The sequence below is a fragment of the Thunnus thynnus genome, chromosome 11 (genome assembly GCF_963924715.1).
Source record: "Thunnus thynnus chromosome 11, fThuThy2.1, whole genome shotgun sequence".
NCBI lineage: Eukaryota > Metazoa > Chordata > Actinopteri > Scombriformes > Scombridae > Thunnus > Thunnus thynnus.
The window spans coordinates 27,686,814-27,709,798 of NC_089527.1; the positions used below are offsets into that span (position 1 = coordinate 27,686,814).

Here is a 22,985-nt window from a genome sequence, read left to right on the forward strand (position 1 = left end):
AGAAATACAGTATAAAGGATAAGACAAAATATAGCAGGGGTTAGCCTTACTTGTTTAAAGTCAGTCTTACAGGTTTACTGCAGTAAATAATAATAAGTAACTGTTGTAAACAGCAAATATTTACCTCTGCTTTTTGCTGGACCTGCAGAGCACTCTGGTGAGTCTTCTGGAGAGAGTTAGCGTGGAAGAGAGACTAAAGGAGGAAGAGTAGAGGAGAGATAGTTATAGTCAATTAAAATCACTGACTCATTAGTCCAGTGGGAACTATGGAGAAAAAAAAAAAAAAAAGATTTGCTCTAGATCAAAACCTTGTATTAAAGCTCACAGTCAGCATTTTCTGTACAAGAATGTATGGTCTCAATACCTAATTTCACTACTTATGTGTTCTTTGGTGGGGATTTTGAGAATTGAAGTTGCACTAACAGATGTTTGGTGGAGTATCACTTAAAGACTATATTCAAGGCCCAAACACACTGAAAGCGACAGTTGATGCGCCTCATTTGACGCCCATCAATTAATGCTCCTATGCTGCACTGGAGGCATCAGTTTTGAAACGCCAACACCACAGAAGTAACACATTGTATTTACTGCTGCATTAGTTGGATGTAATGAATGAATAAAAAGGAGAGATGCAGAGGAGGAAACCGAAACTACGAACATCTGTTTCCACAAAAAAATCATCTGTTGAGTGTCTGATGGTTATTTATCTCTAATTTAGAATGTAACCGCCATGAAACAACCAGAAAATAACGTTTTATTTCTCTCGCCGCTCACTCTCCTGGCTCGACTGCCACGCTGTCTCTCTCTCTCTCTCGCTTGCTCGCGCTCTCAGCTCGCTCACGCTCCCTCTCTCTTTTTCGGCTACAGAAACAGCTTTGGGTCTTCATCTGACGCTCCAAAGTCGAAACAAGTTCGGAACAGAGGCGTCGATGCAGTTTGATGCACATCAGACGCTTTCAGTGCGTTTGGGCCTTAAGGCTTACAGAACTGCAACTGTCTAAGCCAATCACAGCCAGTCTGCTGCAAAAATAACAGATAGAGCTAAATCTTATTTTAAAAGTTACACTGCAGTCAGCGTCCATGTTTTTCTACAGTCAACAATCTGCACTCTATTGAGGATGTCTCGTAATGCACTAACAGACAATGTTAGAATTTCATTATTCAGATACTGTGACTTTGATTTTTCATCTATTTTATAGATTTAAAAAAGCAGTATTCAACTTTTGAAACAATGCCAGTAAACAAGCACTGCTATTTCTATGTATTTCTGTTAACTTGCAAAGTAAATCCATAGTCTGACTCTATTTTCTTATTGCTTTATCAATATAAATGATGTTTTATTACTGGTAATGAATCAGGTAATACATTCATTTTGTTTGTGTACATGTGTGTTTAAGCTATTGCAGTAGTTAATGCTGTATTAGGCCAGTCTGATGGAGGATGTAGACACACACACACACACACACACACACACACACACATACGCACACACACATACACCAATCAGAGCTCCAGAGGAGCTGAAACGAGGCCAGAACACGCATGTTGGGTCTGGGCCAAAACGATGTGTTTGTGCGCGTGTCTGCGTGCGTAGTACAGTGCTGACCAAGGGGCTTTCACCCCTGTGAGTGCTCACACGCTTCTGGAGTCAGCTATTTAAAGCTCCACACAAAGCAACACATATTACACGCAATCACTGTGTCTCTGTGTGTGTGTGTGTGTGTGTGTGTGTGTGTGTGTGTGTGTGTGCGTGTTAGCATCTGTTACTCTTCAAAATCAATGAATGAAATAATTATTGAGGCAAGCCTGGTTCACACACAGATGATAAAGTGTATGTGTGGGTGTATCAGAGTGCGCACCCATCCGCTACTATTCAAACCAATGCATACTGAAATAATTATTAAGTACAGTTAGCCTGGTTTGAGCAGCAATAATTAGGATGTGTGTGTGTGTGTGTGTGTGTGTGTGTGTGTGTGTGCGTGTGTGCGTGTGTACCTCTATAGCCATCTGGAACTGTTCATGTTCCCTTTGCAGCTGCTCAGCCTCAGACAGAGAGCTGGCATTCACCATGCTGGCGTTCAACATGGACTCACCGTTACGAATCCAACCCAACACCTAGAGAGAGAAAGAGAAAGAGAGAAATTTACAAAGCATGACAAAATAATTCACTACAAATGTTAAAATTAGGAGATATTTACGCGTATGCTGTCAGAGGGAAATATCAAACACATTTTCTCATTTAAAAAAAACATGAAAATAGGCACATGAGTGAGGAAAACATGGCTACACTTGTGTGAAGAACAGGAACAATAGACTGTTGTCTCCAACAGGTGTGCAAATCTTAATAGCACACATGTAGGTAACAATATGGAGGAGACTTTTATATAAAGGACTGTAGCTATTTAGAATAGCATCCGTCTCCATCATCAAAGAAACTATATCAATCAATACTACCTATATTGTATCTTTTTTATGCGATGGGGTGGGCTAGGAGAACTGAAAGATCGAGAATGATGATTTAACTAACATGCAGCGCCTAGTCTGCCAGAGATAAAGAAGAGCTGCACTGATTTAAAAAGAACAAAACATATGAGTTCAAGTTCATGTGTCAACGAGTCGTAGGTAATCATGGTCACTGTTTTACATACAGCATATTGTTCCACACTTGGTCTATATTATGCCAACAATTACCAAAAGTAATCTGTGCACTTCACTGAACTGTGGCTTTAAGTATTTGTTTGCAGTATATCTATGAGCGGATGAGTTCCATAGGACAAACCAGGAGTGAGAGAGAAAAAAAGAGTAGGGGTGGGGAAGCAGCGGCGTGTGTTTGTGCGTGTGTGTGTGTGTGTGTGTTATTAGCACTTCTCCATGAACCTCATCAATAATTCAGTTGCATCCATCTGCAGCATGTGTGCTTCCTGTCTGAACACACAGCATTTTCATATTCACATCTGCAGTAGCTTTCTCTTAAAAAACAAGACAAACACAAAACATCTTTACTTTATCCGGGAGGAAGAGCCTGGTGTTGTTTTTGTCATTTCTCCAGTGTGGAGGAGTCTGTCCGAAACGAGATTTTCAGTTTATTTACTTTGTTTCTAATAATAAAGCCAGCCCACCGAGCTCCATTAAAGCTTCATATCATTTCCTTTTCAGGATTTAGTCTTGTCCTCCTTGTATGAACTTACCTCTCATAACAACAGCAGAAGTCTGTCACTTTTCCATTAAACAACAAAGTTTATAAAAAGGTGCAGAAACATACATTAATTTATTTACTGAAGCCAGCTGAGCCGCTTCCTGCTCACTGCACATTATAATGTTTAAAAAAAGTCACCTAATTCTGTTGTTTCTATGGGAATGACAGTACAAACAAATGATTATAGGATGGTTCTAACAATGTTTTATATCTACAGTATACCTACAGTGTGTTTAATGACTATTCATAACTTTTACAAAGTCAAATGAGAGGAAAGAAATGATGATTCAGAAGCAAAATCAACTATCGACACTGAGTGATGACATCGTTTAGAGAATGTATTTTGTTTCTTTAGCGTGTGGTGCTGTTTTTTTGTGTGTGTGTACCTGTTTAACCTCAGCCTGTAGGTGGCGTAGCTGCAGGCTCTGTTCCAGCCGAGTATGTGTGTGTTGTGCATTGTGCTCCACCTCCTGCTGCTTCTCATGGAGGAACTCCAGCAGCTCCTGAACCTGAGAGGCCAAGTCCATGTCCTTCTCCCCCGTCAGCTCGATCCCTGACACGCACACACACACACACACACACACATACACAGCTGTGACTGTCATATTCTACGTGCCTTAAAAGCATTTTGAGGACAGCACAGAATAACAGCCTGGGTCCTTACTGTCACCAAAGCAGTTTTTCAGAAAGTCCATTTTAAATTACATTATATACTGAACAAATGCCTTTTTACTTTCTAGTTTCATTCAATATTCATTTTATAGTTTAACTTATATTATTACAGATCGTCGCTTTCGCCGTGCTGCTGCAGTCTGTAGAATCAGTTAACTATTAATACGCTTCTTCACCAGTGACTGGCGCCGTGAGAGAGTGTGTTTTTGTGTGTGTGTGTGTGTGTGTGTGTGGATGAGAGAGATTTGTCACTCTGGGGGGGCAGCGTGTCTGAGGCGGTGACCTCCACCAACATATACACAAACAGACAGTAAGAGGATTGTGCTGTGACGATTTTTTAACCTAATTCTCTCTCTGTTCCACACAACAAGCTTTTCTTTGGTATCACAGTTCATGCCAAAGCATCATTGCTCCTTCTCTCCCTCGCTGGAGAGTGGACAGCTGAAAATCCAGATCCAAAACACGGTTGATTAACTGTCACCATACAGCTCAGACAATTTTTTTTTAGCGGAGGTACCACACAGCCACCACTGAACTCTCCTGCTGCGGCTGCATGGCTGTGTATTTTCTTCTGTTCAGCAAAACTTACAATGGGTCACTCAGGAAGCTTTTTAGAAGCATAATGATGGAAGGTGGGAAATGCTTGCTTTTGTATTTATTTAAATCTGTCTGTCCTCCTGTCTTGTCCTGTCTCCTTTTCTCTCTGTACCTTTTCACTCCTTGTCACCTTTGTGTGTGTTACTTACCTGAAGCCTGAACCTCCATGATGTATTGGTGCAGATCTTGACCCTGTTGCATCACTTCATAGGTCATATTGTTCATGGCTGCCTTTCTCTCTGCGTGCCTTTTCAGCCTCTGCTCCGCCAGGCCAATGTCCTCCGCACTGCCAGAGGAGGAGCTGCCTCCCCCGCTGCCGCTGCTGCTGCTACCGCCTGAGCGGCTGGCATCATTCAGCTGACGAGATAGATCCTCGTTCCAGGCATCTAACTCCGCCGTCACCTGCAGGAAGAGAAGCAGCAGCAGGAACTGATCAGATGTTGTCACACAAAGACACAATTATCAACAAAACACATCATACGATCTTACAAACGAGGTGAACCATTTCTGGATTATATTGCAACGTCAAAGGTCCCAACGCTGAGCTGATTGAGAATGTTGAATCAGCAATGGAGGCAAGGGAGAGCTCTCTGACCAGCTGTTCAGACCAAGCAAATGTGATTTCACACATTTTGTGCAGTTTCTCTTTACTGTTTACCACTAACCTTTCTCTTCTTAATCCACAAGCAAAACGTGACATGCTGAAAATTGCAGGGATGCAAAAGTTTCAACAGTCTCTTAATATTTCCTGATTTTGTTTAGTCTTTCTGTGATGTTTTTTAGATTATGAATAAAGACAAGGTGTGTACATGTTGGCCAGCAGCTGTAGTCTTTGGTGTGTTCAAATGCTACGTTTAACATAAGATGTGAAGCACTGTGAGGAAATGCAAAGTTTGATCAGTCAGCCATTGTCGACAGTACTTCTTTGAAGTTAGCTTGGTGTGTCCAGGCCTTTAGACAGAGAACAGCAGGGGATCCGCAGCAGAGCCCTGGGTGACGCCACAGCTGCTCCCAGTGAGCGGCACTCTTCAACAGCAACTAAGTGTATCTGACACAATTGATCCAAGTACCTCACTGAGTATGTCCACTTTGACTTTCACTCTTACCTCTATAGTGTACTGCTCAAAGATGCGCAGCTGGAGAAAGATGTCCAGCTTGATTTTCCGCTCATGGAACAGTTCCTCCATCTGGCCCTGAGCCTCATCCAGCTGCTGCAGCACCCCTTGGATGTGTGCGATGGAACTGCAGTGTGGCGTTTTATTGGTTGACATGGCTGCATCTCTGCAAACAGAAAGACAGAGGGAGACATTACATCAAACTGGCCTTATCAAAAAACTACCTCAATTATAACAGACACCCCCTTTTGCAAAATTTGCTTTTGGCGACATTTTGGGGAAAACTCAGAATAAAAGATGGTAGGCAGATATGCTGCACATTTTTGACATCTTTTAAATGTATTTTTATATTTGAACAACATTAAATGCAGTGAATCAGTACAAATAAAATAAATATATGAAATAAATTACTTTATATTATTTTACTTTATTTAAATAAAATACAACAAACTATAGCAATTTAATTCTATTTTACCATCTGAAAGAAAATGGGAATCAGCAAGTAGATTAGTGTATTAACCAACCAGCATTCACACAGCTGGTAAAGTTACATCCACGTACTTTCCTTAAAAACCACCACTATTTTATTTTCCTTTACACAAATGAAAGAAACAGAAGGAGAAACAGAGAGAAAGAGGGAGAGAGATGAGAAAGAGAAAATCATACATTTGGGCCAACATGGTAAGTGCTAATCATAATCTTACCTGAGTGACTGTGACTTTTTAATGCCATTTTAAGTATGAATATTATTAGCTAAGCTGCTGCATGAATCCTTCTCTTCCTTTGATAACATTATACATTTTAATATCATTACCTGAGCTGCTGTATTAATTCCTCTCCTTCTTTAATCACATTGAGCGTTGCCTCCAGTGTGGCTGTCTGTTGCTGCTGAAACTGCTGGATAAGAGTCTGAACTGAATCCACAGAGTCGCAGCACACATCGTCCAACAGCTGCTTCTGCAGCTCCTCCATCCACGACCACAGCTGAACACAAAGGTAGACAGACAGACAAAGAGCCAGGCAGGTTAGTAAATATGTGATCCAGCCATTAGCAATGAATTCTCCTTCCACTGAACCATCTTAACACTGCGGTATCCTGCAGGGGATACTGAAAATAACTCTTATAACTACATGACAGACCACAGTGCCACTAGATGTGGCAGGGGAAACAGTTTGTTCTGCTGGGGCTCAAACCTGCAACTTCACACTTATCAAATCTCAGAGTATCTGTGGTTAATAATAAAATTAAGTATTAATCATAGTAAAAACCTGCTGGCAGCAGCAGAATATCTGTTCCTTTATTTCAGTCTGGTGTGTGTGTTTCTGTGTCCTACCTCCTTGGTGTGTGTGTGGAAGGACACAGACATGTCAAGCAGCAGCTTCCTGTGTTCAACACGGCGGACAAAGTCCTGGATTCGGACCTCCAGGTGTCTGGCTGCCTTGTAGATTTCCTCGGGGTCACACTCTCCAGTCTGAGCCAGCTGCTCAGCCGCTTCTAGCAGCTTGTCTGCGTTAGTGTATGTATTCTGAAAGAGAGGGGAGGGACCTTCATCAACACCGCCATCGTCCGCGTTAGCTTTCTCGTATACTTTTCATAATACTGTATATTATATCAGAAATACCATTTTGCATCATGCTGTTCTTCACTGCAGTCTGCTCTGTTTATATTTTCTTACATAGACTTTTCATCATGTGATATCACTTTGATCATTACTATCATTGTTATGATTGCCATCATTATTGCCATCATATCAGTTACCATTTGCATTATCTTTAAAAACCATAAAGAAAACATGTCATCACTACCGCTGTCGTTACCCTCACACCCTTCTTTGTCACTGTCACATTTTTCATTATAATCAAATATTTATCATCATCACCATCATCACCATTGTCTGTCATCTCGATGTTTTTTCATAATTTATCATAAATGCCTTTTTTGTTGCCCTTTTCATCACCATCATCATGGTCATGATGTCATCTTTTACATTGTCACTACCAATATTAATTTTCTAATTATGACTGTGTTTGCAGTCTCATCATCTCTGACATTGACTCTGTTTCTGACCTCATTTAATGACATATACACCTGAAACACTACTGCAGGACAGGAACAACACTAGATCACACACATACGCACACACACACACACACACACACACACACACACACACACACACACGCACGCATACAGTCAGATAATGTTTTATTAAAATGTTAATTCCTGTTTCTGTAAATCAACAGCGTAACATTTCCTGTTTCCTCCTCTATTTCCCCAAAAAGGGATTAAATCCTGTATGAGTGTTAAAGAGCTCAGCATTCATCAGGAGGACAAAATGGATTAGTGTCAGTCTATTCTGGTAAGTATGAGAGATCATCACTGGAATATTTCACTTCGGGAAATATATTACATCAGAGGTATTTTGGGGTGACTGGTGGTTGGGGCTGTGGGACTAGACTGAGGAGAAAATGTTGTATTGTGATCCCAATTATTCAAGAATATGAGATTGGGGTATTTTGGTCAACGCTTACAGTCTGGATATTCCACATGTTCGAGGGATTAGTAAGAAGATAAAGATTATAATTTACAAGAGATTATTACTCTTTGCATGACTGGTTTGGCTCAGGTCGAGGACTGCAGCAGGGAGATGACAGGAAAGCAGAATCATGCCTGTCACCTGAATATGAACCAACCTCATGACTGATGAAAACTGTTGACAGCATGTTCTGTGGATTATAGGGCAAAGGGGGCACTCTTTCTGGCAAGAGATATTTTTCTAATGTAATGTTTCATTGTCTCGAGGTGGAGGCAGAAATATCTGTGTTTCCATGCCAGCACAATTTGAATGGTCAATGTTGTTCATTGCTGTTCAAAAAACATCAAAAATAATATTTCTGTTATTACTTTAAATTGCACATTCTATGAAGCATGTTGCACCTTCTTGTCCCACAGGAAACATCCAAAGCATCATATTGCAAACACATAACATCCTTGAAAACATATAGAACACCACTGCAAACACCTGGTGACCAGCTACTTGATGCCATAGCAACAGACTAATACAGCCATCTCACTACTATTAGCTATCTAATAAAGCTAGTAACCAATGCTACTGGGTTGTTGCCAGCTAGCTAGTAGATAGTAACCATCCACAACAACCCAGCAACTGTCAATTTACACTAGCAACCACCCCCAAAACCCTTGCAACCACCTTGCAACTTCGTTAACACCTAATAATCCCAGTGTAATGCCTTATCAAAAACCTCCAAAACTCCTAGCAACCACCCACAACCCAGCAACTGACAACCACTTAATAAGCAACATTGCACAAAAGCCTGAACATAGTTAAATAACATTATAATAACAAAAAAACATACATACAAACACACAAAGACAAAAGACGAAAATTGAGCAGACACTCTTATACACCCCAGGAAAGGAACCTAACCGTTAGTAATGAAATATGTTTGAGGATGTCTGTGTTTGTGTGTGTATGAGAGGATGTCAAAGTATAATGTGAGTAAACATACTTAACATATTCTCTATCTTCTGGCATGCCTCTTAAATGTGTATTAAATTAATTCATGTTATGCATATTGCTTAAGTGGAGTCTTTTACCAGCAAAACACCGCAGACCGGGTAGAAAATTCTAATGGGAGAAAAGCGGAGAAACACGCTGAGAGTGAATGCGTCTGACCCAAATAATGCTGATCCACAGCAGGTTATGAAGGTTAATCCTAATCCAGAGTGTAAACATCAGATTACATGACTACACACTCTTTATAGGATTAACACTCACTCTTTTATAGGATTTCTACTTTAATGAAACTGCTGTGACCGAAATGGCAGATGATTTGTTAATTGCCATGAATTCATATCTGTGTGTGTGTGTGTGTGTGTGTGTGTGTGTGTGTGTGTGTGTGTTCTCAGGCTTATTAACAGCAGCAGAGACAGCCAGGATTTAATGATCCTGACCACATAAGATGTAATTTGACCCCTTCCCATTTCCTTGTTCTCCTATGCAAAGCTCTGCAGCACACACAGATATCTGCTATAAGTGTACTTACTTGACTTTAAAACAAATCAAATCAGACAACCGACAACGTCAATGCAGAAGAACATAAAACACTTTTATTACCTCCCATCCTCTTCAAACCCCATTTCTGTAAACTCTGCTTGACAATCTTAGTAATTTGTGCTGAATAGCAAATTGAAAGATACTATCCACAGAGAAGTTTCACTCAATTTTACCTATTTATATCTTACTTTGACCATTTCTCTTACAGCACTGACCTGTTCTCAAGCCACATTTTAAACCTCTACATAGAGCTTCAAAATGTGTCTGTATTTTGTTTTCATCTTTATGACCTAAACTTTAATTGCAGTGTTTCTTACATATTTGACTGTACAGCCCTGGAGTTCAGGAATGGATAACATCTTCTGCAGATCTTTCAGAAAAGTATTGTGACCATAAATGGTTATGTAGAAGCATGTCTTCATGCTTCATGCCACCACCAGGCATGGTGGTTTTGAAAATTTGGGATTAATCAAGGCAGAGTACTTGCAGATGTGTGTGAGGCACGCAAATAAACATTTGATAAATACAAACTACTAACTTCTGAATTTTCATAGTAGGACTGAACCTTTTCCTGTTATGTTATGTTATGTTGATGCTGTAAATGAGAGCCCATGTGTTTTGGAGAAAGCTGACATGAACACTACTACACAGCCATCTTACATGCTGTCTGAAGAAATAAACAAAGAAATGCAAGACTCCAAAAGACAACTCGATCCTCTCAGTGTTTATAGGTATCAAAAAGTAATGATCATGGTGACATGATTGTGCCTTTCTAACGAGGGAGGACACAATTCACATTGCAATACTTCATCAGAAACACATATGGAAAGACAGTCTCACCTGAGCTACGTCTTCAAAGTCGTCGTGTCTTTTCTGCAGGGCCCGGGCTCTGTGAAGGGATTTCCCAACACCGGTGTGTTTGCTGAGGAATGCCTCGCCGTGGTTTTCTATCCAGTCCATCACCTGAACGACAAGAGAGCACAATGATAACCTTCACGCCATCACCTGACACACTCTCAGGATTAAAGGTCAGCTTTTTGTTGATAACACTGAACCTTCTTTCCTGACAGTATACATGTAGATCAGAAGTACAAAATGGTCTCAAACCTCATGAATTAAGAATGGAACAGATGAAACCTTCATGATCTGCGTGGGAAAATTTAGGTCACAGCTGCTGTGAAGAACAGGATGTTGAATATTCTGTGCCATTACACTACTGTGCGTCAAACCTCAGCGTTGATGGGTTTGGCGAACGACTGCCAGGCTCCATCCCTTTCTTTGTTGTTCATGTTTTGCCTCATTGTTGGCATATTTTTCAGTCATTACATGCTTGAATAAAACATTGATCTTCATCAGTTATATGGTATATGCTTATAATCTTTATTACACTGTATTATCAGCTTTTAGTTCTGTGGCTGCAAAGGACACAGCTTGGTTTTTTGTTGTGATTTCTGTTGCTGATGATTTCAATTGTCAGAATTCCTTAAGGGAAACCCATAATGTAGGTTGCACTTTCACAACACAGATGTCTAAACTGGATTTGATTGACTAATTTCGCTACAGCTCAACTTTAGGCTCATTGTCTATTGTGAAGTTGTATTATGTAGAAGAATAAAAGATGTTAAATACAAACTGACTCACATCAAAATCAGATCAAGACAACTGCACTTGATCAGTTCTTCCCTGGTTAGCATACAGCATAATGTTAAAGTGGTAAATAACATCACCATTTAGCCAGTGAAAAAGTGAAATTCTACCTAGCAGTAGAGTACAGAATGTATGGTGTTGTGTATATCTTAACACATTCTTTACATCAAATTCTCACACTCATTCTTTAGTCTAATTGTTAGGTATCAAAATATTTGTCCACTGACATATGTCGATCTTTACATCAGATACATTAACTATAATAAAATGCGGACACAGATTTTGGGGCGACCTAGGCAACCTCATCCCTAATCTAAAATCTGAAGATTCCTATGAACAATAAGTGCTGCTCTCACATCCACTTTGGTGCAGAAGTAGACCTCAAAGCAGTTTCTTGGGCTTTTAATAAACAATATGTATGGATGAACAGTGAATACATGACGTCAATGAACTGTAGTGGGTCCAGCTGGAGCCACAAAGAGGTCAGCGAAAGGTCATAGCACACACAAACTGAAGCATGCTGACTGCTGCTGGGCCATCTTTGTTTGAATGTGCAGCTAAAACTGCCAAATAAAACTACACACCTAATATGTTCTCTTTCAGCCTTTACTTCTGCAACTCTCTCTCTTCCTCTCTGGGGTCACATATATCCTGTAGCATTACTACTCTGGTTGGAATAGCCCTGCTTTTAGTGATTTATAGACTTAGGTATGAGCTTACTCTCTCACTTACTCCTTGTATACATTCTATGTATGTCTCTCACCCTCTTTGAGTCTGTGTGTGTCTCCATGTCTCTCTCTGGGGTCTCATAGGAACTCATGCATGACGAGTACAGTTGGCGAGGCTCTGTTTTCATTGAATTTACAACCCACTGATATGATCTCTTCTTCCCTCACTATTTCTCTCTCTTTGTCTTTCTACCTCCCTCATACACTCTCACAAACTCTCTCACACTCTCTCTTGGGTCTCATATACATGTTTTCATGGCACCGGTGCTGAGAGAATTCATCTTTGAATTTGTAGTCTGCATGGTGCCCTAATTCTCTCTTCCTGGGGCCATTCACTCATATATATAGTACAAACATGATGACTTCAGTTACAATAGCTCTGTTTAAAATTTATTCAATGTGCCGCTGGTGCAATTTCTCTCTCTTATGTGACACATGACCCCAATTCAAACCACAAAAGTAATATTTAGGTTACCATGTTAATAGCAGCAGTATGTAGTGAGAATGAAGTATTTTCTTGTTAACCTGCTGTATTACTGATACCGTTGATGCTGCTACCACAACTACTCCTATTGTTACTACTGCTGTTCCTTTACTACTACTGCTATCACTCCTACTACTGCTACCAGTAATACTACATCTTAAACTACTAATATTGCTACTGTTGATACTACTACTATTGCTATTGTTAGTGGTAGCAGCAGTAGTAACAGTAAGAGTAGTAGCAGTATTAGCTGCAGTAACAGTACCTATAGCAGCAGTAAAAGTGTTATTTGCAGTACTACTGCTACTTTTGTAACAACTCCTACTACTAGTACTACAAGAGGGTGAGTACTGATGAGTAAAGGACAAGATCTTTACAGACATACCCACTTTATGCTAATCCCATGCAGTTTTGGGCAAAAACCATGCAGTCTGCATGCAGTACGAATGGGCTATTTTGCCTATTTTAAAAAATGGTATATTTGAATATTTCTGCATACTGGGGTCCCTAAATAGTCTTGGAATTGCATAAATTTGGTATGACTGGAAAGCTGACGCTCTTGTGGATTCAGTGAGCCCAGTTGTATTCATGTGTGATAATGTTAGTCCCCATAGTAGCAATTTCATTGTAGTGAGACCATTTTTTGAAACTTGAGCTCAGTGACCTATTGTGACCTCTAGGTCCACAGCCTCATGAAACTTTACAACCACAAACCAGAGACCGAGGGCATTCAGAGGATGTATGGCCTAGGTATATTGACAGTAAGGGGGTAATACACAATCACCCACTGAAATTTGCATGTATGTAGCCGGCCAATCAGGATGCGCCTACCGATTCCATATGTCCCACACAGTAAAAAAGGCAGCATCTCGCTGTAGTTCCCATCCTGAAACCACTTCAGTGGATGGTGTGGGAGCAGCAGGGTCCATGGGTAGTGGTCTCCCCCTGTGCTGGGGATCCCAAGCGCAGGCTGGTGAACCACCTTTGCATATGGCGTATGTGCAAAAGCCCCAGTAGAAACACTGGATGGGCTGCCGCCATGAGCCCCAACACCTGATTGACATACAAAGCTGTCACCGCTGCTCTCCACCGCCCACAGACTGACCGACTCAAGCACAACTCCCTGATACTCCGCCTTTAGGCGTGACTGAAGAGCACTCTTCTTCCAGTTGATAGCAAAACCTAACCATGTTAGGTGCAGCACTAACTTTCTTGTCAGTCCCTGGGCCTGGCCATGACAATGAGGTCATCTAAGTAGAACAAGCACATGCTCTGGTTGTGCAGCAGTTGCAGCACCACATCCACACACTTGCTGGATGTGCGGGGACCCGGGGAGTAGCCAAACCGTAGCATGTTGTACTCTAAGGCTATACCCTGAAAGGTGAAACACAGGAACCTCCTATATTTCTACACCACCTCGACATGAAAATATGCATCTTTCAGGTTGATGGTGGTAGTGGTTCAGTCAGGCTGACTGGTAGTGAACCAGTCACCTGATTGAACCAGTTCCAGGAGTCCCCTGATGGTTGACATGAAGAATGTGTGATGGGTGATGCACAGGTTCAAGGTTCGGAGGAGGAACATGACAGAACTGGAATGTAAACGCAGGGCAGTGGCTGCATCATGCCGCTCTCTGCGTGGTCCCAACTGAGGTGAAGCAGCATTCATTCTAGTTCAACTTTTCAACATTATATGATTTGGTTATGGCTGCAAATAATTATCATTTGATCATGTTCAATTACTTTTTCAATTGACTAATTAATCATTTTGTCCAAAAAATGCCAGAAAATAAAACAACCACAAGTTCCTAGTCTTATTTGTTCATATCTTATTTTGTCCAACCAAGAAACCCAAACATATTCAGTTTACAATGCTCATATGTATATTCTCACATTTGAGAAGTTTGAACCAACAAACATTTGATATTTTTATTTGATAAATGATTGCTCAACTATTAAAATGGATGTTTTATTTCAGCAGTACACTAGATTCAAATTATTTCATATTGCTGGCATTTTCTTATTTTAAACTAATTGCAGAATGTTTCTGTAACTTTCTTTGCCTGAAGATGGTGCTTATCGACATCCCTACATCTGCAGGTCTAAATAGGTCTGCAGCTGTTTCTGTCTTTGCCTGGAGGTGGCACAGGTTGGACTGGAACTGCAGGTGTAAAACTGCTATAGGCGCAGCTCTGCAGTTGGATGATATTGCTTGGGTCTGATTTCAGCTGTTTTGCATCAGCAACACTATGTGTCCTTGTTACAGTACTTTATGTTCATAATGTTGGAAGAAAAAAAAAAATCTCTTCAGAGAGTGCACATTTGGCCTCTTTACTGAGATTCCGGGGGTTTCGGTAATGCCAGTGGTACTTGGTTGTACCTCATTCCTACTGCATTACTGTAAGTACCACAATCACATTAAAGAAAGTAAAATAATAAACAAGACCTCCTCCTCCCACCACTGAAGACATTTGCTCTGCTGGTTAAAAATATCTTTCATAAAATATAGCTGCGATATTAAATTTTGAGCCCCTGATTATCTCTAAAACCTCCAGGAATCTGGGCTGACACCTTTCCAAACCCACATAGTCTGCTCCTGTATGAAATATGATCAGCGGTACCAGCAGAGCAGAGATCCGCTCTGAATGTTTTATCTCAGGAATTTTCACATTACATACTGTTCAGCTGGGACAAGAAGACAGCCGAGATGAATGGACATGTTATGGTGATTTTCATCTGTTCTGCTAAGCAGAGTTCAACATACACACACATACACACACACCACTGTTGTCTCTTCACTTGATTACATGCTTACATACAAGATTACATGCTCCACTGTGGTTTGAGAAAATTCTCTAACTTTGTGGGTAAATGAAACACTTATAAACCCCTTTTAGTAAAGTCAAAGCAGCAATAAAAAAAAAGTTAAAAATGTTGTTTTTCTCAGTTCCTGAAAAGCTGGAATTTTCGAGACATTTACATCCAATAACAACAATATATCCTCAGTCTTCCCTCTGTGTTTTGGACTCTCACTTCCGCGCTGTATTCTTTGTGTGTGTGTTTTGGTCCTTGTACCTGTTGGACATCTTGCTGGAACACACACAGCTGCAGTCTCTGGTGCAGTCGGACCTTTCGGTGCTGCCAAATGTTCTCCAGACGCCTTTGATGGTGAAGAACTTCATGAACCACATCCAGAATACAGTGAACCTGAAAACCAACACAAATATTTTCTATACAGTACTCAAAGCATCTCTTTTGTAATTGGCTAGCAGATGAAGCCTTGCCAGCCTTAACTAACATAATGGCACTGACCGCTTTGGAGTAATTGGCAGTGGCTGTCAGCGAATCAGAGTTGCCAGGACTCAGAGGCCTCTGGAGGACGTCCAATAGGGCTTTACCATCTTGACTCACCTGGAAACACAGACAGGTCAAAGACAAAGAGGTGAAGTCAGACAAAAGGGAAGACAGGAAAACAGATGAGAGGGGCAACACTTTTTTTTTGTTGAAAAAAAAAAAGCATTTACCGGTTCTTTCTTTGTTTTCTCTCACCTCTCGGAAACAATTATATACTGTCTAAACCAGCGTTTCACTCCTTACTGCTAATTACTAAATTGTACAGGGAAACACACCACTAAAACCTCTGCATCACACACACACACACACAAACACAACGTAATGACTCCCACTTCCTTTCTGGAAGAAATGAACCCTGTAATCAGTGTTTTTAATCAGTAAAGATCATTTAAAACAAAAAGAGAAAGCACTGTTCGAGTGATTTCAGTTATTTCAGGAGTCGCAGGCTGGTTCAAACATCCTGCTGGTCTATGTGTAAGTTGATGTTACGAAATATACTGCTTGTCTGTTGATTTATCAAGTAATTGTTTCAGCACTGGTGTTTTTGATCGAGAAGGAACCTTTGGTAAACTGCACTAAGAAAAAAAAAATCAAGAAGATTTATATAATGAGATGCACAAGGCTGTGCTCCACTGCTCCAGCACATGCCTCTAAACGCAGATACCTAGCAAGAAACACCTACATCTTCATCTTCTCTGCTTTGAATTTGAAAAAGATGTCTGTAGTCACAAATTCCACAGAGCATACTGTAGAGCATGATGTTGTAACCATCTTTATCCGTTTAGAGTTGCCCTCAAATTTGTGGAAACCTAAAAGGAAATCTGTCAGCAAATCTATCAAACTTTCACCTCATTAAAAAAATCGCACTGAGTCTGAGTACAAGATAAAAACCCTTGTCAGCCTCTAAACCTGTCACTTTTTGCAGCACAGGAAACAATGTTGTCGCAGCTTGCCAAGCCTAACTGCCTCTGCCCAGAGCTTTATGTGTGTGTATATATAAGAACTTATCTTTTCACAGATAAGCATAAATTGGGCTAACACTGCAACGGCCCGTCTGAAGATAAAAACGGCATCAAAGAGCAGCAAAGAGCAGGAGCGTTCCCTCACTAAATTCAGTGGAACACGGAGGGGTGTTCAGACAGCAGATCCGGACGGTGGCGGTGCAGCAGCTGACCAACGCCGCCTTGTCATCACAGCCAATCACAGCAAGCATCACTGAGCTGCCAGAGAGCAGTACAGACAGCTCCCAAAGGAGAGACTCTGTGTTCTGGAGTCCAAATCCTTCCCTCAGGGGTATACTAGCACTACTTGTTATAGTCCTGTCCCTCCACCAGTCCACCAGATGCCCTCAGGCTCCTCTGCCTGTTTAAGACAGGACTGAGTGGGTAGAAGGTCAGATACAAGAGGTTGCAGATTATATTTAAGGACCACTTAAGATACGGTTGCTTTCTACATTGACTCTCAAACTAAGCGCTCAAGTGACCTGAAACACTACTTCTGTTATTCAGAGCTGCAGTTGTCTTTTAGTTCGATTTATGTTGTTTCATGCAGCCTTAATATGCAAACCACTCCGCTCGCCAGACTGATTTATTAGCGTTTTTGTCAACAGCAATATATACTGAAGTTTATTTTGCTGTGTGTGCTCGTTGTGACTTGTGCACTTATTTTAGTTGTGTCCATGTGAGTTCTGGGATGGTTTGTGCATGGTTATATTGTGTTTTCTGGTTTTCTGTTTGCTCTGCGTCTTCCTGTGCTCCACACCTGCCCTGCATCAGTCTCGTTAGCCCTGCCCTGCTCCCTGTGTCAGCAATTTAATCTTTGAAGACATATCTATTTTAGGTTGTTTTTTTTTAATATATTATCTCCACTTATGCGTGTCCACAGGAGGAGTTATAGTTGTTGAGAAATACATTAATTAACACTGATATTTGTTTACAACTATAGTGTGTTAAAAAACCATTTATTAACTGCTAAATGCTAAATAGGGGAATGTAAAATAAAGTGTTACCAGAACTAACCTCTCAGGATAATTGCAGGACATTTCCAATGTCCTAAAAGCTAAAATGTTTTGTTTGGCACTTCATTGACATTTAATGGAAACACATGGAGAAAGCAACATTTTGTCAGCAGAAAAAGAAAATGGCATAATGGAAGAAACGGGTGCAAATAACTGACAGAGAAAAGTGAACTGAAAGATTTGTTTCAGAAACCAAAAGGTGACACCATAGACAGCTATGTTTTCCTACAGTATGGTGTAATCTTATCAAATGTCATTTTCGTTGTAGCATAATGTTGGCTTCAGCCTGGTGCGACCTGCTCGTACAGACTCCGGCGGCGGTTGATAATCAGTTGATTTCTCTTACTGGGTTATGTGGTCAGATGTGCTGGGGGTTTACCTCAGTATAAGCCTGGGTGACCTGCTCGTACAGACTCTGGTGGCGGTGGATGGCGAGCTCCAGCTCCTGCATCTCTGATGGTAACCCTCCCTCGCTGCACACTTTACACCACGCCTCCACCTCCGACAGGAACTGAGGGACAAACACAGTCACACACGGACAATATTTACATGTCAATTAATTCAATAAGACTATGAATAAATAGATAAATACTAAATAAATACTGCACAATGTGATGCACAAAGTCTTTCTAGCCCTTGTTATTCTGATTTTAGGCCAGGGATGGTGATGTAGCTTGATCAGTCATTCGATCTATCTGTCTGTCCAACACTTTGTTCCAGATTAAGACATCTCAACAACTACTAGCCAGACAGCTATAACATTTGCTTTAGATATTGATGATCCCTTAATGATGCTTCTACAGCGGCTCTTTCTCACACTGGTATCGACCTTTCATTTGAACTGAGTCACCAGGACGTTTTTTCCCCTTTATACGCGTTGTCTGGCTGTCGACCTCCTTTCCTCAAGTCCCCTTCTCTCAAAATGTGAAACGAGGTTTGTTAAACGAGAGAAGATGTACTGAAATTTCCGGCTCTATTAATTGTAGTATAATGTAGATATTATGACGGTTAATTATGCATTTATGAGCTTGGATCCCTAGTAATTAAAATTTTGGGTCACATGAATAAAACAAAAATGTTTAAGGAACCCTGCTTTAACCCCTTTTGATTTTAATGAACACATCATTTTCCCTGTAGTGCCACCCTTGGGACAGTTTGACATTTTAATCCACAGAGATAGTGAGGCTCTAAGAATAGGATCATCAGTATTTATTATTGTGGAATAAATGAATAAACGGTGTAGAGGCCGCTAGCAGGGTTTCACACCTTTTAGTCTCGTTGCTGTATTTTCGAGACGATTTACTAACAGAATTAATGTGGCTGCAAAAATGCTCGCTCTACCCTCTTCTCTCATTTTCACTTTTTTCTTCCATTTATTCTCTCTGTACTCTTGCCAGTTTCCTTCCACTCATCTCTCTTTTCCCCACTTTTGCTCCCTCTCTCATCCCGACACTTGCTTTGTTTTCTGTTTCACTTATGGCTCTCTCTCAATCTCAGCCGATCCCTTCACTGCCCCCGCGCCCACTCTCTCTCTCTCTCTCTCTCTCTCCCTCGCTCTCAGTCTTTCATCTCTTGCTCCCTCAAATGTGCACTTGTAGCTAATGTCAAGGGCCCAGTAGGAATCAAACCAGCCCCATCTGTTGCCATGTCAACCTTCCAAGAAACAGCAGCAGAGCAGTTTGATCTATTAAATATAATCAGACACTAAAAATGTCCCATTTACATTTTACATTCTGGACATGTGTTTGATGAAGAGAGACTCCTGAATTAGATAGTTATTGGATCACCAACTAAGCAACAGTGGTCTCACAGTAAGTGGAACTGCTTTTGCTCTAATAACAGAGATGTGAAGGGGAAGTCCTTACATAAGGTTAGAAGGAGGAGGGGGTGTTGGCTTTTTTTTCCCCCCACAAACATTGTGTTCTCATCACTGCAATCAAAGTTAAAAACAACAACAAAACAATCTCTGCTCAAAGACTCTCGTTAACTTTTAAATGATTTTTTTTAGCCCACCTGCTCAGCCTTCTGGTGGAAAACAGATGACATGGCGAGGATGGTGGAGCGCTCGTCGAGTGCAGCAGCAAAGCTTTTCCAGTCCTGGTCCAGCTGACCTGAGATCTGCTTTATCTGTGTGGAGGCGTAGTGACCGGCCTCAGCCAGGCGACTCGCCACTGACATGATCCTGTTGATGTTTACATAGGCGTTCTGGGGGGGGGGGGGACAAAATCACAATACGCCATTGGCTCATCTTGTTGGTCTATTACAGGATCTAAACATATTTAACATTTTGCATAAAATACTGTGTCAAGACACTCAAATTATTATCTGTGAGCTTAATGTTCTGTACTAAACCTCAACCAACTGATTTCTGCTGTGCTGTGGCTTGTGTCTTTTCTCTGTTAGTAGTGTGTTAACCATGCTGGTAACCTCTCTGCACTTTCATGCAGAGTGAACTGCAGTGAAGCAATTAAATGTGAGAAGAAGAGTTTATTAAGGTTCTGGGTACCATGGAGTTCATAGCAAAGTGGTTGTGTTGTGTCTGGAGCTCCACGGCGTGTTGGTAACCTCGGCCGATCTCAGTGTGACTTTGCAGGAACACTTCCTTGTTGTGGCTGATCCAGTCAAACATCTGCACACACACACACACACACACACACACACACACCCACATAAATACCATTATAAACTATGTCATATATTCATTTTAACACTGCTGACAGCTGAAAGCCTTGTATTACACCTGAAACTCAGACCATTGCGTTCATTTTTAAGAAGTACAGACAGTGGCCTTCACACAATAATTAAAACTATATATTTTATAGTCTTGCACATAAATCTTTGTGTGCTATATTTTTAGTTTTTTGATGAAAGCTGCATATGAAGGTCATACGTATGAATGTCTCTTGTTGTTGGCTCCATCTTTACCAGCTGATCAGTGCAGAGCCTAAAAGGCCAGGACAAACTCCACCCTTGCCTCTCTATCTGACTCAATCTTTGGTGACAGATGGAGGCCGATTGTGGCGCCGTGTGGTTACCATGGTTACCGTGCCATCTCACACAGTCATTTCTCTAGCTGTGATTTCCACAGAGCGAACACCTCGTCAGGTCTGACTGTTTGCTTGGCTCGACTGCGAGCGCTGAGTGTTTCCCACAGTGTAAACTCGTCCGCACACCCCCGCAAGTTCCTCAGCAAGACAACGCTGATGTGGACAGAACTGTTTTCTTTATTCTTTCTGTTTGCTTTACAGTAAATATTTACCGCTCCTGCATGTGGATTTTTTTTTTTTTTTTTTTTTTTGGAACAGCACACCAAGTCAGCTGACGCCCTTCTGTCTGTCTGTGTGTATGTATTTGTGTGTATGTGAGTGTACAAGCTGCACTCACATCAACAACACTTAAGATACTAACAAACATATGCGGTCCTGTTAGCAAGAGGCAGGGTTACAGGGTTACAGGGTGACACGGTTCAGTCATGCTGGATCTCCATCCATAAAATCTAGTATTTTTGCATCAGATCGACTTTAGAAATGTTTGCTTTGTCACCAGGATATATGACTGTTTATTGAATTTAATTGCTACATTTTTACTGTTTGCAAAACAGAAGCTTTTCGGAGGTTGCTATCGCCTGTATTTCTTAAATATTGACCCCTTGATCAGCTGAGCATGATCTTTACATATATAGCATTTTGGAACGAAACCACATGCATGTTGTAAACAGGCTGGTATGTTAATGATGAATGGAAACCATACATATCACTCACAACTGCAGCTAATCACTTAGCTGGTATGAGTGAAGCAAGGCTGGCTGATTTCCCGCTGGCTTGACTGCTAACTGAATTCTTCTGTTTAGATAAACACTAAAGGCTAATTTATTCTGGCCGCTAAGGAGTTTCCTGAGACATTTACGGTGACACAGAGGTGAAAAGGACAAAGAGTGGAAAATGTGACACTGGAAAAAAAGTTCATTTGGATGGAAGCTGAAGAGGAAATACAGGCTGTGCCTCTTCCCTTTCATTTCACAACAGTTATCATATTGTATTGAATCACAGCTGCGGATATTATGTTATTTATGTTAACAGATTGTTGGCAATTGTTGGTCTCATCTTTTCCCACATTCCTGTGACTCCAGCAATTTGAGAGCATTTTTGAAAGCACTGAGGAAGGATCCAATGATCAAAAAAAAAAAAAGGAAAAAAAAAAACATTTTAATGATGAAAACATTAGTTCTTGATGGCTAACTTAACACACTCAGTGTGCATCACAAGCCTGTTGCTGCTTCACAATGCTGCTTCCAGCTACTGTGTCTGATCAGTAGAACATGAAACTATCACTAGGGGGCTTTTACTGTGAGGCAGCTGCAGGCATGCAACATAGAAGACTTCAGTTAGATGCTCAGTTATTTTTTGATATGTTTGTACATTACATTCCACTCCGTTGATCCAGTTCACCACTTTCAAACACAGAGACACGCTGCCGAAATGTTTCAGCGTGCCTCATACTGCCACCCCAACGCGGGTACAGTATGACTCACTTTCTCTGCGTCCTGTTCGAAGAGGCGGAGCTGGAAGCACTGGTCCAGCTTCAGCTTCCTCACATGCCACGTCTGATGGAGATGTTGCCTAGTGGAGTGAAGCTTATCCAGCAAACTGGCCACCTGGCAAAAAACATACATTACCAAATCTTAGATGATGTATCTTCTGTTTTATCCAGTTGGGGAAACAAGTTACATTTATAGTTAAGATTGTTTTGTTTAAGAAAAAGCAGAGAAACATGCAGCAGCTCAAGGTTAGACAGATTGTGTAATGTTCCTAAAATACAACATCTACAGTACATTTTATCCTCCAGTTTGATATTTCCAGTATCTGGTGTCAATGTGTACTGCTTCATGCCAATTTCCTGCTCAAGTCGTAACACTTTTAACTCATCCAGATGCATTTTTGTCTCAGTTCATGTCATGTACAGCGAATCCGCAGCTGTTTGCAGCCATTCATGTATTTTCATTGGCTTGGTAATGCATTCACACCACCTTGAAATTTTGTTTTGCTTATCTGAATGCACATACACATTTTTATTTGCTTTAAGCATCAATAAAACGCA

The 22,985-nt window shown here is 41.0% G+C and overlaps 1 protein-coding gene across 4 annotated transcripts in view; it reads right to left on the reverse strand.

Annotated features, from left to right (window-relative positions):
- Positions 1-22,985, reverse strand: part of kalrna (kalirin RhoGEF kinase a) — a 156,695-nt gene that overhangs the window by 79,622 nt on the left and 54,088 nt on the right. For all 4 annotated transcript variants that reach the window (XM_067604265.1, XM_067604262.1, XM_067604264.1 and 1 more), the window contains exons 8-21: positions 22,420-22,542; positions 20,395-20,517; positions 19,902-20,093; positions 18,268-18,399; positions 15,830-15,928; positions 15,593-15,724; positions 10,500-10,622; positions 6,915-7,106; positions 6,395-6,564; positions 5,572-5,746; positions 4,615-4,867; positions 3,583-3,749; positions 1,996-2,115; positions 125-193 (exon numbers count right to left, since the gene is read on the reverse strand). In XM_067604265.1, the coding sequence (XP_067460366.1) occupies positions 125-193; positions 1,996-2,115; positions 3,583-3,749; positions 4,615-4,867; positions 5,572-5,746; positions 6,395-6,564; positions 6,915-7,106; positions 10,500-10,622; positions 15,593-15,724; positions 15,830-15,928; positions 18,268-18,399; positions 19,902-20,093; positions 20,395-20,517; positions 22,420-22,542 (2,070 nt within the window). The remainder of the gene's footprint in view (positions 1-124; positions 194-1,995; positions 2,116-3,582; positions 3,750-4,614; positions 4,868-5,571; positions 5,747-6,394; positions 6,565-6,914; positions 7,107-10,499; positions 10,623-15,592; positions 15,725-15,829; positions 15,929-18,267; positions 18,400-19,901; positions 20,094-20,394; positions 20,518-22,419; positions 22,543-22,985) is intronic.